The sequence below is a fragment of the Tachysurus fulvidraco genome, chromosome 8 (genome assembly GCF_022655615.1).
Source record: "Tachysurus fulvidraco isolate hzauxx_2018 chromosome 8, HZAU_PFXX_2.0, whole genome shotgun sequence".
NCBI lineage: Eukaryota > Metazoa > Chordata > Actinopteri > Siluriformes > Bagridae > Tachysurus > Tachysurus fulvidraco.
The window spans coordinates 22,716,551-22,731,485 of NC_062525.1; the positions used below are offsets into that span (position 1 = coordinate 22,716,551).

A 14,935-nucleotide genomic window follows, 5' to 3' on the forward strand; every position below is an offset into this window, starting at 1 on the left:
TAAAACAGCAAGATAGACTATTAAAAAAAAGGACTATGTAAAATTACAAATTAGTAAAATTAAAAGCTACCCTTAAAAAATGAGTTTTAAGTTGAGATTTAAAAGTACCAAGAGATGTTGCTTGCCTTATCTCAGTTGGTAAAGAATTCCACAGTTTTGGAGCTAGTGAAGAGAAGACCTTATCTCCCATCGATTTTAAACGAGTTAAAGCTACAGTTAAAAGACCAGTTTCCGAAGAACGAAGGTCGCGAGATGGAATATATGGAATTAAAAGCTCAGTCAGATATTGAGGACCCATGTAAGGCCTTGTAGGTGAGCATCAGAATCTTAAAATCAACCCTAAACCTAACGGGGAGCCAATGCAAGGACTCCAGAACGGGAGTAATGTGATCTTTTAGCTTAGTTCTAGTGAGTATTCTAGCCGCTGAATTTTGCACTACCTGTAATTTGTTTAGGGTAGCTTTAGACATGCCAGCCAACATGGCATTGCAATAATCAATACGGGAAAACACGAAAGAGTTGATCAGTCTCTCAGCAACAGAAAATGACAACAGTGGACGCAATCTGGCAATATTTCTGAGATGGAAGAATGCAGTTTTAACAGTATTTTGGATATGTGGTAGTTAGAGATATAAAAATATTTTTGAAACTGGGCTTGTAGAAAAGATACGGGGGTGTTGTGAAAAGGTTCTTATAAAATCGCATTTTAGTCAGATAGGAAAAAAATTTGCCTGGGGCCTACAGTACCGGTAGCTGTTGTAAGTCAGCAGATGAACAAATTCTCCATGTGGTTTCTTTTCTTCATTTTTCTTTCATTTCAACCCCAATTTTATCATCTCAAGACTTTCAACCTGTTAAGTTTGGATTTGATAACAAACTTCTGCTACTTATATACAAGGCTCTAAATAGTTTAGCTCCCATGTATTTAACCAGTTTTCTAACCCACTACAATCTATCATGCTCCTTGAGATCACAAAACTCTGGACTTCTGATAGTTACCAGAATATCAAAATCTACTAAAAGCAGTAGAGCTTTTTCGTATTTAGCTCCTAAAGCTTTTTCATATTTAGCTCCTGGAATAGCCTTCCTGACTCAGCCCAGTGTTCAGGGCTCAGACACAATCGCCCAGTTTAAATGTAGATTCAAAACATATTTTGTCTTATTATCATAATTTGATAATTTAATAGTTTGATATTAAGGTGGTCTGAAAAGGCTAACAAGAAACTTCTCTAATGCTAATCCTTCGGTGAGTGATAAAACATCATCTAAAGCTTGATCAGATGCATTACTCTGAGACATTTGCAGTATAATAATGTGTGGACAGTGTAGGAAAATCCCACACAAAAGTGCTGCGGTGATCCTTATTCAATGTGCTTTCAACCTTACGTCATCGGCACATCCCTACGTTTACCTAACACACTGCAGTGGGACCTGACTGCACACAGATAACACACAGCAAACTGCTACAAAACCCTGCACTGTCCTCAACCTGTGGTACACATGACTTTTCATTGTGCATTGACGTCATTAGTTAAAGTACACACTGTCTGTCTTCACTGCTACAAACAACAGAATGAATTTCTGTAACCAGGCAGAAATATGCATTCATGTGCTTGGAAATCTGTATCTTCTGTATTATCCTTATTTCATTTGTGTTTTGTCTGAATTCTTCTCCTTTTTATGATGATGATGACGACGATGATGATGATGATGATGATGATGATGATGATGCTAAAATGTTTTATTATTATTATTATTATTATTATTATTATTATTATTATTATTATTATTATTATTATTATTATAGGCCAATAACTGCTTGTTTAATGCTTTTGCTTTCAGAGTTCACTTTTTCGTATTCTTTTAGGTTTTTAAGTTCTGAAGGGATCAGAACTTAACTGTTGCATGGCAGCTTTATTTCAGGACTACTTTATTGTGAAAAGCATATTGGGTTGAAAAGCATAACGCTGGACAAGCACACAGCGTAAACTGATTATAATGCTACCCACTACAGTCCAGCTTGGCAAGTGCAATTATGCATCACGTGACCTCATGCCATCCTGGTGCAAGCTACGCGCTAAGGTTTAATGTGGACGCACTTGACACCTCTGTCACTGGCCATGGCTTTGCTAAGAAGTTTTTATCTTTTTAAAATCCTGGCCTTGTTGTTAGTTTTCAGTGTGCTGTCCGCTGATGACTCTAAAACGCCAGAAGCGCGCGTAATTACAGATATGTCCAAGCAAACCACATGGAATGACGCGCTCCAGGTCCGAGATGATGGGCGTCATGTAGTGCGCAAAAATGCGCCGCGCTTTATGATGGAGCTGTACGAGGAACATCTCAGAAACCCTTCGATTTTGCAGGGGAATATCGTGAGGAGCTTTGCAGGTGCGCAATAACCCTCAGCAGCACTCAGAATATTACACAGAACATCATCTGATTTTTTCATAGGCACTAAATTTTTTCCCATACCATTATATTTTTTTCAGCAAAATCTAATGGCTCGCTTCTCCTTTTTAACCTGACATCATTTGGCTACCAAGAGATCATCACAAAAGCAGAAATTCGGTGGTTTCGGCGCGCGCGCGCGGTTTTATCCGGACATCACTTTTACAGAGTAAGTTTTACTTTAGTTTGTTCTCAAATAAAGTGGATCAGTTACTCAGCTCTCTCTCTCGCTCTCTCTCTCTCTCTCTCTCTCTCTCTCTCTCTCTCTCTCTCTCTCTCTCTCTCTCTCTCTCTCTCTCTGATGTTGGATTTTAGGTGGATTTGTATGAAGTGCTGAACAGCAAAGTGGAACCCTGGCGAGGAAACCTGATCCTGTCACGTTTACTGTCTGTGTACACTGAAGGATGGGAAGTGTTTAACATCACACAGACGGTGAGTTCCATGCACTCTGACACAGAGACACACAGATACAGTATTAGCTATTCCACTGCAATGTGAAGAGTGTAGCATGGTTAAGTGATGCAGCATTTCTTTTCGTGGACAGAAGTTATGAAATTATGAAAAGGAAATGCAAAATGTGTCTTTTGGCCAGGGGTGTATAAACTTTTGCATGCAAGTCTATCATTTTTTTTTAGCTTACAGTACAGGTAGCAAAGCAAGTTAGCAAAGCAAGCTCAAATCAATTGGTATGATCTGTGAAAGTTTTCATATTTTCTTCTTTATTTTCCTGATTATTTTCCCAAATTTGTATGGTGAATAAATAGATTGTAAATTCAGAATAAATAATCTTAACTTGAGCATATAAATGACATGACGTTTTATGAAATCATTATGACTTGTGAATGTTAATAAATGAAAGCACACATTTGCAGTGATAAGTGCTCAGTATATTATTTCACACATTTAAATAAAGTAGTCATAATGTATAATGAGCTTGATATTAAAATTACATGATTCTATTAAAATTAACGTTCTACAGATATTCACAGATTCTGGGTTCTACAGATTTTTGCTTACACTTACCATTTTTTTCTCTGTCTGGGGAAAATGTAATCACAGTATAGGACAAAATTCTTCATAATTGAAGCAGATTTAATTGTCAGATAATTAACTCCATTGTTGCTATTTTAAGTAACTATTTTATTGTTGTTAGGTTAAATAAAATGTATTATAGATAGATATAAAATATAAATATAATATATAAATACTACATTCTCTCCACTGCCTTACTGTAGTGCCTAGCATTAGCATATTAAGCACTAATTCTTGCCTACAAAACCAAAAGCAGAGCAGCACCCATTCACCTCAAAGCATTCATTGAACCCCATACTACACCACACTATCTCTGATTCCCAAGCATCTTGAATGATCTCACTATCTCTTAAAGAATTCAGGCATCAAGATTCTTCTCTATTTTGGCACCTACTGTAGGTGGTAGAATGAACTTCTTGGAATGAGTTTTTAAATGATACAATCCTACCTCTTCCCAAAGTACTTACATTAGCACCTTTTATTGCTATATTACCGGTTGTTACACTAATGATAGTGTGTTAGTCTGTGACCTAGTGAACCAGTATCATTAATAAGAATCTTGTGCAAGTCAATCTGGACAAATTATTATTATTATTATTATTATTATTATTATTATTATTATTATTATTATTATTATTACAGAGCACCTTTATCATTCAGTTGACATTTACTTAACAAACATTAAAATTACATGTATTTTGACATATTGTAAAATAACCTATCCATGGGTACAGTTACACAGTACTGACAGTAGGTGGTGCAGCAAGACCCTTTAATACACCTGCTTAGCACACCTCTGGTTTGAAATCAATACATGATGTATATGCTTATATATATACATGATGTATATGCGTATATGTATATGATTCTCCTTATTAGACTGACAGAGATAAGCCTTACAACATGCTGAATAGCCTATAAAAAGAGTGTAGTCACTTAGTAGCTGGTCTCACAATTGATATATCCACATTCATGCTGCAGTACACTAGCAGTGCAATAGGGCTAACAAAACTGTAAGTTTGTTGTCTCAAATTTATAATAGGTCACCAACTGGATTCTCAACGGCATCACAAATAATGGCATCCTGGTTGTTTCAACTTTAACTTCGGGACACTGGTTGAAGATGTATGTACAAAGTGCGAGAGAAACAGGGTATGAGGAAAATACCCAAAATGCCTATTTGGTTGTCTTCTCAAACGATGGTCGAAGCAGAAGCTCTGGTAAAGGTGACCTCAGAAACTCATTTTTCTACATGTCATTTACTACATGTACAGTTATCAGTTCATACAGTTGGATTTATAGATGCTGTTCAAAGTAACATTTTATCAGAGTAACATTTCTGAAGTCAGTTTTTTTATTCCACAGGTGAAGGTGTTTTTACATCAGGTCAGATCACTGACTTTTCCTTCCAGTTCCTCAAGTACAACAGCTCCCTCCGGTCTGTTTTTCCACATCGGAGGAGTATACATAAAAGGGCAGCTGAAAATGAGCAACTGGCAATTGGCAATTGTCAGAGAACACCTCTATATGTGGACTTTGTAAAACTTGGTTGGTCTGGATGGATAATATCCCCAAGTGGCTACAATGCATATCACTGCAGTGGGTCCTGTCCGTTTCCACTCAGTGGAAGCTTACGTCCAACTAACCATGCCATTGTGCAATCCATAGTAAACACATTAAGACTGTCCAACAGAGTGGGAAGGCCATGCTGCGTACCAGACAACCTTCAACCAATAAGTCTCTTGTATTTTGACGATGAGGAAAATGTTGTTCTGAAACAATATGATGAAATGGTGGCAGGAAGCTGTGGCTGCCACTGACCACTGTACGTCAGTATGTGTTGGATTTTTGATATAATCTATAGGAATTAATATAAGCAAATAAACGGCAGTGTGTTGCAATACAAAATATTACTATGATATTGTGTTAACCCCAAAAAATCTATAAATTCACTCATTTTCAGAATTTTTAAACACACCAGAGACACACACACACACACATATAAACACACACACACACACACACACACACATATAAACACACACACATATATATATAAAAACACACACACACACACATATATATATATATATATATATATATATATATATATATATATAAAAACACACACAAATAAAAAAAAAAACACACACACACACACACACACACACACACACACACACACACACACACACACACACACATATATATATATATATTTTTAGGAAAGCTAAATTCTTACAATGGGTATGGGTAACAATTTTGTGCCAGTTTTCACCACAAGGGGCCACTGATTAGTAGTTTATTAGGAATAGTAGTTCATCACATAGTTTTTTGCACTGGAATGGCTAAATGTAGTAGGATATTTTGTCCTAGAGAATAAATACATGTGGCTTTAGGCTGGTTTTGTTTGTTCTCATGTACAACCTGTTTTGAATGAGCTGTACAGATGCAGATCAAGCAAATGAATAACTAAAATAATTTTCACTGTCAGTAACATAAATACATTAACAGAGGTGAAACAAAGTGAAATCAAAAGTGATTTTTCACTTGTATGTTAATTGTACACAAAAGGATGAATTTGCAAAAATATCTTTCGCAAAACTGCATCAACTTTTGAATGCCTCTAAACAGCCTCTATTTTTAAGGGCATGAATCTATGAACATATGTAAATTAAATAAAAATAACCATTCAAACCAGCAACACTAACAGGATTATTACTTCGTGGGTACCGGTGATGCAGGAGGTGAAAAGATCTGACACACAATTTAATTAAAAAATATTTTTGTTGCCTCAACCTCATGTGGCTACTGTACATCACATGTGTCCCCTCTTTGGCCATTCTCATACTCAGGTTTTCACCATTTAGATGCCGAAGCACAGTTACATATGTATATAGATATGCTAATGGGATTGAAACACTTGTTTCTGCCACAGCGTTACATCTTTGAACTCTGAACTCAATACTCATTAACTACGATACATGCTGACCAGAAACACATGCAATGCACTTTATATATTAAGTTGTATCTTCCAATGGCACCAACTGTTTAGCACAAAGTCTGGAACCCAATGCAAGGTCATGTGGTGGTTGGAAACCCAGAAAGAGATACTTAGATATCATGCCAGTAATTAGCCAGTATATCATGCCAGTTATTAGCCTGCACTAATAGTCACTAATAAACTCTTTATCTCTAAAACTTTTTATCTAAATATGGATTTATTTAAACCAGTTACTTAAAGCTGACCATTCTTAATTACTCTGAAATATAAGGCTTTAAGTAGTTTAATACTTTTTATTGGAATGGTTTACACTTCATGAAGCCAGCCACATAGCCTCATGAAATCAATTATTTCAAAATGCACAAAATAGTCCATAAATGTCATTATTGTCCAAATCTACCTTTAGGATATAAAGTCACTACTTTCCCTTTTCTCTATTTAATCAGTGCATCTTGTCATCTGCGAGTAAATATGGCAAAGAAATTGAACAATGCTATTTTTAAAATAATCACTAGGAAAAACACTAATTTTAGACATTCTTGTAATAACATGATAATGCAGTCGAACATCTCAAAATACATAATCATTAGAAAATTTCAAAGGTCAGTACCGAAGGCATGAAGGAGCTAGGAGCAAAATATTTACAATACATGTATATCGATGTAGGACACAAATACTAATGCCTGAATTCAGACTCACTTAGTTCCAAGACCTTTTATTGGTCTATAACATAATTAAATTTATCTCCATCTATTTTAATCTAACACAATCAGATTCTGATTATGTTTATTCAAAAGTGCTCTTTTAATACATGCGCAGCTCGTGTGTAGGGCTGACACTCTTTTTTTTGCTTTTCATAAAGGTTGTTATAGTCTTCCGTACCACTGAACTGAATTGAGTCCAAGTAAACAGGGGCAACGATGGATTTACAATAAGGCTATGGTAAGGATGACACAGGCACTGGAACAAAGCCATGATATAGCATCAATGGTGGCGCGTTCACAACTTCTACAGATTGTGCCCTTGGTACAGACCCTTCAATTGACTGAACTGGCAGTTGAACATAGCGTCCTGTTTCTGGATCAAAGAAGGTTTTAGTCTTGACTTGCACTGGCATGTCCACCACAAAGTACTGTCCAGAATCAAGATCCTGCAGAAGCTTCCTTTGGGTTATTGGGAAAGTTTGTGATACCATGTTGTTTGCTGAAGAGCCATAAGTATGCTCAATGCTGTTTTGTAATGGTGCTTTTTGTGTAGTGGTGAGCTTCTTTAATGTCTCAGAATTGGTTTTAGAGGCAGGACCTTCAGAGCTAAGTACCTTATGCTCATATTTGCCACGTGAATATCTGTCCAAACTATGAGCCCTGTGGTACAGATTCGGCACGTATTTCTCTCTAGTACGTCCTAATCTCTCTCTGTCAACATTTATATTCTGGGTATCAAACTGATCTTTGTGATGGGATTGATGTTCTTTTTTTTCAGCCACACTGCTCTTTGCATCATCATCCATCGTGATTAGACTGCTATGAGAACTATAAAGTTTCCTTTCAGAATCTTTCTCCTTCCGACGGCTGTTTGGTTTATTATACTCAGTTGCATGCCTTTCACTTGCGTGACTCTTTTGAAGAGATGTCTCACCGCTGTCTTCCTGAGTGTTTCGATTACTTATACCCCTGTCAGTACTATGCTCTCGATGATATGATCTGTTACTGAGAACCTTTTCACTACTTTGATGCCTCCTCTCATGTTTCTGGCAGGAACCCTTCTCGCTGCTCCGGCCACGCTCTGCTTTACCTTTAGCTTCCGCTTTCTGGTTTCTTTTTGTAGTCAGCTTCAAGGCACGACGCAGGGTTTTCTCTGTTTTTGGGGGGACAGCAGGAGGTTTGCCCTGAAGCTGATTTTCAATACCACTACAGGCTGAATCAGATCTCTCACTTGGTGCCTTTGATCCCTGTATGCTGTCTGTAGGTACAGTGTTAAATGCAAGGTTCCCCACAGTGTCTCCTGCACTCATGTCACAGCTTTCTGTTCTCTCTGAAACTGAGCTTATAGCCAATTGCAAGCCCTCTGCTTCTGGAACTGTGGAACTGTCCATTAGCTGTTTTCTCTCCAGATCTGTGGTGGATTGAGAGGATGGAGCATATACATCATGTATAGATGTCTGGTTTGGCTGGGTTATCTGTACAGGTGTTTGCATGTCCACAAGGTCCTTGAAAATGTCTTCCTCACCCCTTTCAGACCCACTTAAACTTTCTCTAGGAGACCATGGCTGTGTAACTCCTGCAACAGTTTTATGGAGTATGGGTCTTACTGTTTTGGTAACAGGAGATGCAGTTAATGTGTTGTCTTTCACTTTAAATAATGCAGGCTTCCCCAGTGTCGGAGAAGAGACAGTGGACTGGCATGTTGGTGTTAGATTGCGAGCTGATTCTATCAAACAGCGCACCCACTGGGAAGTTTCCATATCTTTTGGAGCTGGAACTGCCATGTCTGCATTATGTGGGTTACATTCAGGGTTGCTATTGGAATGAATGGTGTCTAAATTCTCACATTTGCTTTCTTCCCCTTTATTCAGAGATGATGACTCTTCTGTTTTGTGTGAAAAGGTGTCCACAGATAGTTTGTGAGGTAGATTTCCTTGTTCAAATTGTTTATCATTTATCATCGATGAAGGTTCAGTTTGATTGAGAATATTATAAAGGGTTATCTTATCCATGGGAGCGTAATCAGAATTCGTTTGTGGTGCCTTCTTACATGCATGGTCAGGTTTGTCTGATTTCTCAAAATTGTCAATGAAATTCTCTTTGCCAGAGTATTCACCTTGGTATTTGGATTTGATCTGGTTTTGATCTGCTTTTCTGAAAACATCAGAATCATCTTTATTCTTTGTTCTATCCACATCTTTCTTATCCTCTTCATTTCTTCTAACATCTTCGTTAACATTTTCTAGATTTTCTTCATTTCTCATTGTGAGTTTTGACCCTTTCTCATGTTGTTTCTTGTCTGAATCGGACTCTCTTGCTTTATGATCATGTTTTGTCAAAACTTCTTTAACTTCAGAAAAACCCATTATATCCTCTGGTGAATTTATGGGGTTGCACTTGATACAATCTACTTGACTCAAACTTTCTTGGACATTTAAAGTTTGCACTATTTGTTCTCTGTTGAGTTTTTCCATAAGTGATGACACATGGCCATTTACTTGTCCTTCATCCTTTGGTAGATTAAAATTCTTGACTTCTGTGCTTAAAAATTCTTCATGTTTCACTGATAGCTCAACACTTCCTAGATCTTCATTTCTTTGTCTTTCATTTATTTTGCTGTGTTCACTTACAGAATTTTCTCTTTTAGCTTTTTTCTGAATACATGACTCATACTCACCAACTCTAATGAGATTCTTGTCAATATTGTCCTGGACCACTGAGCTTTCTTGACCAAGGTGCATATTTCTAGGTATACACACTGTGTTTTTAATTTCAGTTACACTATCCATTGACATGTTATTGCTTGTGTCACCTTGTTGACTATGTTTATCAAGTCTGTCACTATCTGTGGATATCAGTCTAGTTGGGCTGTGCTTAGCAGCACCCTCTTGCTTATAAGGTTCAGCTAATTTTACCTCAAGCACATGACAGTCACAATGATTGGTGTCTATATCTGACATACTTTGAAACTTTTGGCTAGTTGGTGTGAAATCAGAAATGGCCTTCCGACCTTGGCTGTCTGGTATAACATTTACTAATGTTTCCTTCTGGTCCAATGATAGCATACACTCTTTTTTGTGCTCTCCTTTCATGGTTAAATCTTCTCCATGTTGCTTAGCTAAATCACTTAGCTTTTTTCCCTCTTCTCTTTCAGCAATCCTTTTCTCCAAAGCCACTGTGGCTAGCTCATTCTTATCCTTTCCTATTTTCTTTTTCAGCGAGACTGGGACTGTATGTGAGGACTTTTCATTTAAAGTAAACAATGCGATTTTTGCTGACGTGTTTCCTTTCATAGATAAGACATCATTTCTGGCTAATTCTTGTTCAGTGCATATACCCAGATCATTCTTAGAGGGTATAGAATAATTATCTTTTGTAAAGTCATCATTTGTAACACTATCATCCATAGAATCCTGTACCTTTCCGTTATTTTTATCCATATATACTTTCAATTCCCTCTCTCTTAGCTTAGCTCTTACAACAGAAATGACATCCTCTTGCCAACATTCATTATCTTCATCATCATCATCATCATCTAAATTCGCATATCTTTGATTTTTGATATACTTGTTTTGTCTGGCAGAAAATAAATGCTTAGGTTTTGTTTCCTTTTTGTGATGTTCATTATATTTGATAGGTCTTTCATCTGACTTAAATGTTTCTCCTGTATTAAATTTCTCTTGATTTCTACTACCTGCATCCATTTGTACATTGTGGTTCGTTAAATCTGTAGTAAAATGTTTTTCCTTCAGAGCTACCACATTTGTTTTCTCAGTCAGTGTCTTGTCTGCAGTCGCAACATAATTCAGGCGGGTATATTCATGGTTTGCGTTGTTTATATCTGGTTTAGTTAAATTATGTTTTCTTTGGTGATCCTTACTATTATTGTCTGGCAAATATTCTTTGTTCATCATCTGTTCTGAATTTTTGTTTTCTGTTGAATGAGAACCAGGGACCTCCACTGAAATTGTCTTAGTATTCATTTCTAGAGGACTAGATTTCTGGTACAAATTTAAAGATGGGTATGTTGCTTTGGCCAAAGGGTTCCTTTTTGAGCCTTTATTTACAGCTTGAAGTAGACTAAGTCCCAAAAAGTCATCTGGCAATGTGCTATTTAGAGGACCACTGGATTGAGAGCTTTGTATGTCGGCAGTCTCAGGACTCAGTGGATACGTATTGATTTCCTGTACATTCGACATGGTTTTAGAATCTGTGTTTTGGGTAGAAACCTGTTCAATCAGAGGAGACAGTTTAATTTTGTCTGCTGCATCTAAACCTTTAAACTTTTGTGGGCTGTATGTTGCCTTGACCCGTTTTCTGTTGTCCTTTAGATTAAACAACAGACTTGATGCCTTGGATTTGTATGCTTCCCGTTTGATATCAGGTGATGGATGAATCTCGGTTTCATGGAGTACTGGGATGTTGAGGTCTGTGGGTGACTGAACAGACTGCAGTATCTCTAACGTTCCTGTACCCTGTCTAGAGGGTATGACAGGAGTCAACAGCTGTGAAATATTGAATGGAGTTGAATTTAAGGAAGTTGCTTCTTCCACTGTTCTAATCTCCTTTTTATTTTGTATTGCTCCCTGCTCTGCAGTGTTTGACCTTTCACATGCAGGTGAACTAAGTGGCTGAACAATCCCTTTTGGCCTGCTTCGATTTTTCCTCCAAGGAGCACAAATATCCCCTTCAGACTGACACCTCTGAAATGACCCAGAGGATGTCGGCAGGACTTGTGGCTGAAGTGACTTGATTTGACCATCAGGCAGTTTCGGGACATTTAGCTCAGAATGGCTTTCTGGCACTGAAGGTACAGTTGCTGTGAATTGTAATAAATTGGGTTTAGATTTAAGCAGAGGTGAAGTGCTTTGGCTTGTCTCTCTTTTATTTGTCTCTGGCACATGCAATATGTTTGAATTCACTTCTCTGTAAATCGTGGAATCATACAATCCATCTGGGCTACTGCATGTAAACATCTCCACGTTGTCCAGTCTAAACCTATTTAAGTCTTCCCAAGACCGGAATGGGCTGAATTCACTGTGAAGGAAAAGATTTTTGGAATTCAGTTTTCTCAGCTTGTGATGATTTTTAGATGATTTTCCTGATGAATTAAATATGTTCTGGTGTGATTTATTATCAGTCCCTTTTTCAGAGGTCTTACAATGACTCTTGACCTGGTCGTTGTGTTCATTCTTGAGGTGGTTTTGATAATCTGAAGAAAACTCTGATAGTTCAGTTTGGATGCTAAGCAGTGCCGATTTGTCCCATGAGTCCCCATTTGTCATTTTTGTGTCTTTGTTTTTCTTAGATGCAAATGCAGAAAAAAGTGATGACACCTTTAATGTGTTTTTTATTTGCTGTGGTCTGTTGTACATACCATTGGGCTGATGAACTCCATGCTTCTTAACATCCAAAGCAAAGTTCCCTTGAGGTTTTTTTGGTATCTCTTCAGCTAGTGGTTTGTGACAGTCTACTGGAGATGGTAAAAGTTCTGAGTCATTGTAGATTGCCTCATCACCGATGCACAGACTCTTAAAGGCTCGGTCTGTAAGGTTCATAACCTCTCTGTCTGTCTCATCCATAAAGCTGTTCAGGTTGAAAGGGTGCTGCATTCTTGCTTTACAGCTCACATGCTGTTTTTTAAGGCAGCTCATGGTCAATGTATAATCCACGTACTTCAGTCTGATATCTGTAACATCCTATGTGGCCAGCACCAGTATTTCACCACCACCTCATGATTTTTCCTATAAAAACAGACGCCAGATTATTATGAAATTCCTTCATTTTACACAAGTTTTTACCCTTCTCATGTGTTAATCCAGAAGGATAAAGTGATAAAAGTGATAAAGTTCATGAGAAATGCACCAAGCCACACATGAACTATTTTTAGATGAGCCTGAATGCCTATCTGCCTTTCCCAACACATAAGCCATGTTCAGCAGCATGACTATAAGAAAAAAGATAAGCAATTCCCATGGGCTTAAAAAAATCGCTTTTACGCTGTTACTTTGGTTTACATTTTGGTTTACCTCTGCCATTCCCACTGGTGGTAAGACATAAACTTTAGACACTGAAATAGACTAAAGGACAAAAAAACTCAGATACAGGAAAGCTATGAAATGCTATGGTTGCTAAGGTTCATGCTTTCATGTCATCATTTTTCAAGGAACCCTTATAGCCAGTGAACTTAATCAAACCAGTAAAATCTAAATAAAACAAAATCAAAACATAAATAGAAATCTATTCTAACAGAATAGCAAGGATACAACTGTAAATATGAGAATAAAGAATAACAACCAAACAACCAAGAATAAATCCATAGCAAACATTATCAAAGGAGGCAAGAGAATTTGGATGCTACATCTTTTTTTCCAGTGCTTATAATTTCATATCAACTTGCTATCTGGATGATTTCCATGCATCTGTTAAGTACATGTAACTAAACACCATGAAACAGCAAGTAGACCTCAGTAACCTCCAGGAAAATCGTTGAAAATAATATATCTTTATTTTAAAACATACAAAATATACCTGAAATATAAACATTTTATTTCTGACAACTCTATGTAAGAGCTATTCAGAATAAATACTAAATGAATCCAAATCTGATCAGTAAATGGAACAAAATAAAATCAATAACTTAATAACTTTTTTCAGTACTTTGTAATACATACAATGGAAGTCAAAAATGCCTACCCTGTTTGGACAAAAAAAAATCTGTGCTTTTACAATGAATAATATTGATGATTTTTGTTATGAATGCTTTTCATTTAGTGAAAAGCGAACTTATTTCTTACCTTTTAACTGGGTTTCCAATTTCCATGTTTCAACAAATACATGAGACAAGGTTTCCAGAAATTAGCATTCAGAAACTTATACTGAGCCTACTCTTTAAAAAAATACAGACGCACTCTTCATAAGGATGTGATGAAGTGTAAGGTAGATATCCACAGGCAGACAAAAAAGCAAGTGTACACAGCAGAGCCTACCAAAATAACTGCAGTATTTGAGCGAGGCAGAACACAGTAAGAGCATGGGAAGTAGCTGGAGAGCAGTCATCTGCTATTTTGGTATTGGGGGCATAAGTGCCATTGCTGTCACCTTATTACTTCTCAGCCCTCTTAACATATGTTATTTAGAAAGATCCATGGCTGCCTTATTTTCACATGTGCTTTTGAGGTATAGGTAGCTGCATTGAGTATAGGTACATGACTCATTTTGTCTCTTGCAAACAAAGTCAAATATAGCCACTTGTGTCAACTGAGCAAGTGTCAAACTATTTTGAATGTGGACTGTGTGGAACTAGCGGCAAATGGAACTTGAATACATTGAGAAGCTTGGTTTGGTTATCTTAAGCCATGCATATTAGTAATATGCTGTCCAGGATCTCACTGGTCATACTCGATGGTTCTGATCAGAGTAACAAAATCTCTGTGTATCGCAATCACTGACTAAGTCTTCTCACATTTCACTACTGCACCATGTCATGCTAGTTATGTTATGTTATTTATGTTGTCATGCTATTTATGCTGTTCTATTTCAAACGCCCCATATTTTGTACACCAATGGCCTGAAACGCTAATGGCCAATGCCAATGGCCTGAAACGCATTTCATAATGTTTTCCATAACTCAGCCAATCAGCTAGTCAGACAGCGATACAGAATCTGGCAAATTGATACAGCACCTTTAATATCTGGAAATCAAAATTAAATTAGATAAATAAATATAAATATTTCAAATGTTAAT

General features: G+C 37.0%; 2 protein-coding genes across 3 annotated transcripts; one reads left to right on the top strand and one right to left on the bottom strand.

The window, feature by feature from the left end:
- Positions 1 to 2,120: 2,120 nt before the first annotated feature.
- Positions 2,121 to 5,217, top strand: LOC113650676 (bone morphogenetic protein 2-like). Its single transcript, XM_047817843.1, has 5 exons — positions 2,121 to 2,388; positions 2,490 to 2,617; positions 2,764 to 2,880; positions 4,523 to 4,700; positions 5,174 to 5,217. Exons 1-5 carry the CDS (start codon positions 2,121 to 2,123, stop codon positions 5,215 to 5,217), a joined length of 735 nt encoding a protein of 244 aa, XP_047673799.1.
- A 496-nt stretch (positions 5,218 to 5,713) lies between these two features.
- LOC125145382 (cardiac-enriched FHL2-interacting protein) lies at positions 5,714 to 14,329 on the bottom strand. Of its 2 annotated transcripts, XM_047817906.1 has the most exons (3): positions 13,986 to 14,329; positions 12,566 to 12,932; positions 5,714 to 12,225 (listed from the first exon to the last, which is right to left on the bottom strand). In XM_047817906.1, exon 3 carries the CDS (start codon positions 12,162 to 12,164, stop codon positions 7,422 to 7,424), a length of 4,743 nt encoding a protein of 1,580 aa, XP_047673862.1. In that variant the 5' UTR covers positions 12,165 to 12,225; positions 12,566 to 12,932; positions 13,986 to 14,329; the 3' UTR covers positions 5,714 to 7,421. The 2 variants fall into 2 exon arrangements, with proteins under 2 accessions (XP_047673862.1, XP_047673861.1); XM_047817905.1 differs by having other exon boundaries at positions 5,714 to 12,932.
- Between the last annotated feature and the right edge of the window lie 606 nt (positions 14,330 to 14,935).

Bases quoted from the DNA above. Each gene is read 5' to 3' on its own strand.
- LOC125145382 (XM_047817905.1), bottom strand. From the start codon at position 12,842: ATGAGCTGCCTTAAAAAACAGCATGTGAGCTGTAAAGCAAGAATGCAG.
- LOC113650676 (XM_047817843.1), top strand. From the start codon at position 2,121: ATGGCTTTGCTAAGAAGTTTTTATCTTTTTAAAATCCTGGCCTTGTTG. The intron at 2,389-2,489 runs GTGCGCAATAAC...TATTTTTTTCAG, and splicing joins TATCGTGAGGAGCTTTGCAG to CAAAATCTAATGGCTCGCTT. The intron at 4,701-5,173 runs GTAAAGGTGACC...ACTGTCCAACAG, and splicing joins TGGTCGAAGCAGAAGCTCTG to AGTGGGAAGGCCATGCTGCG.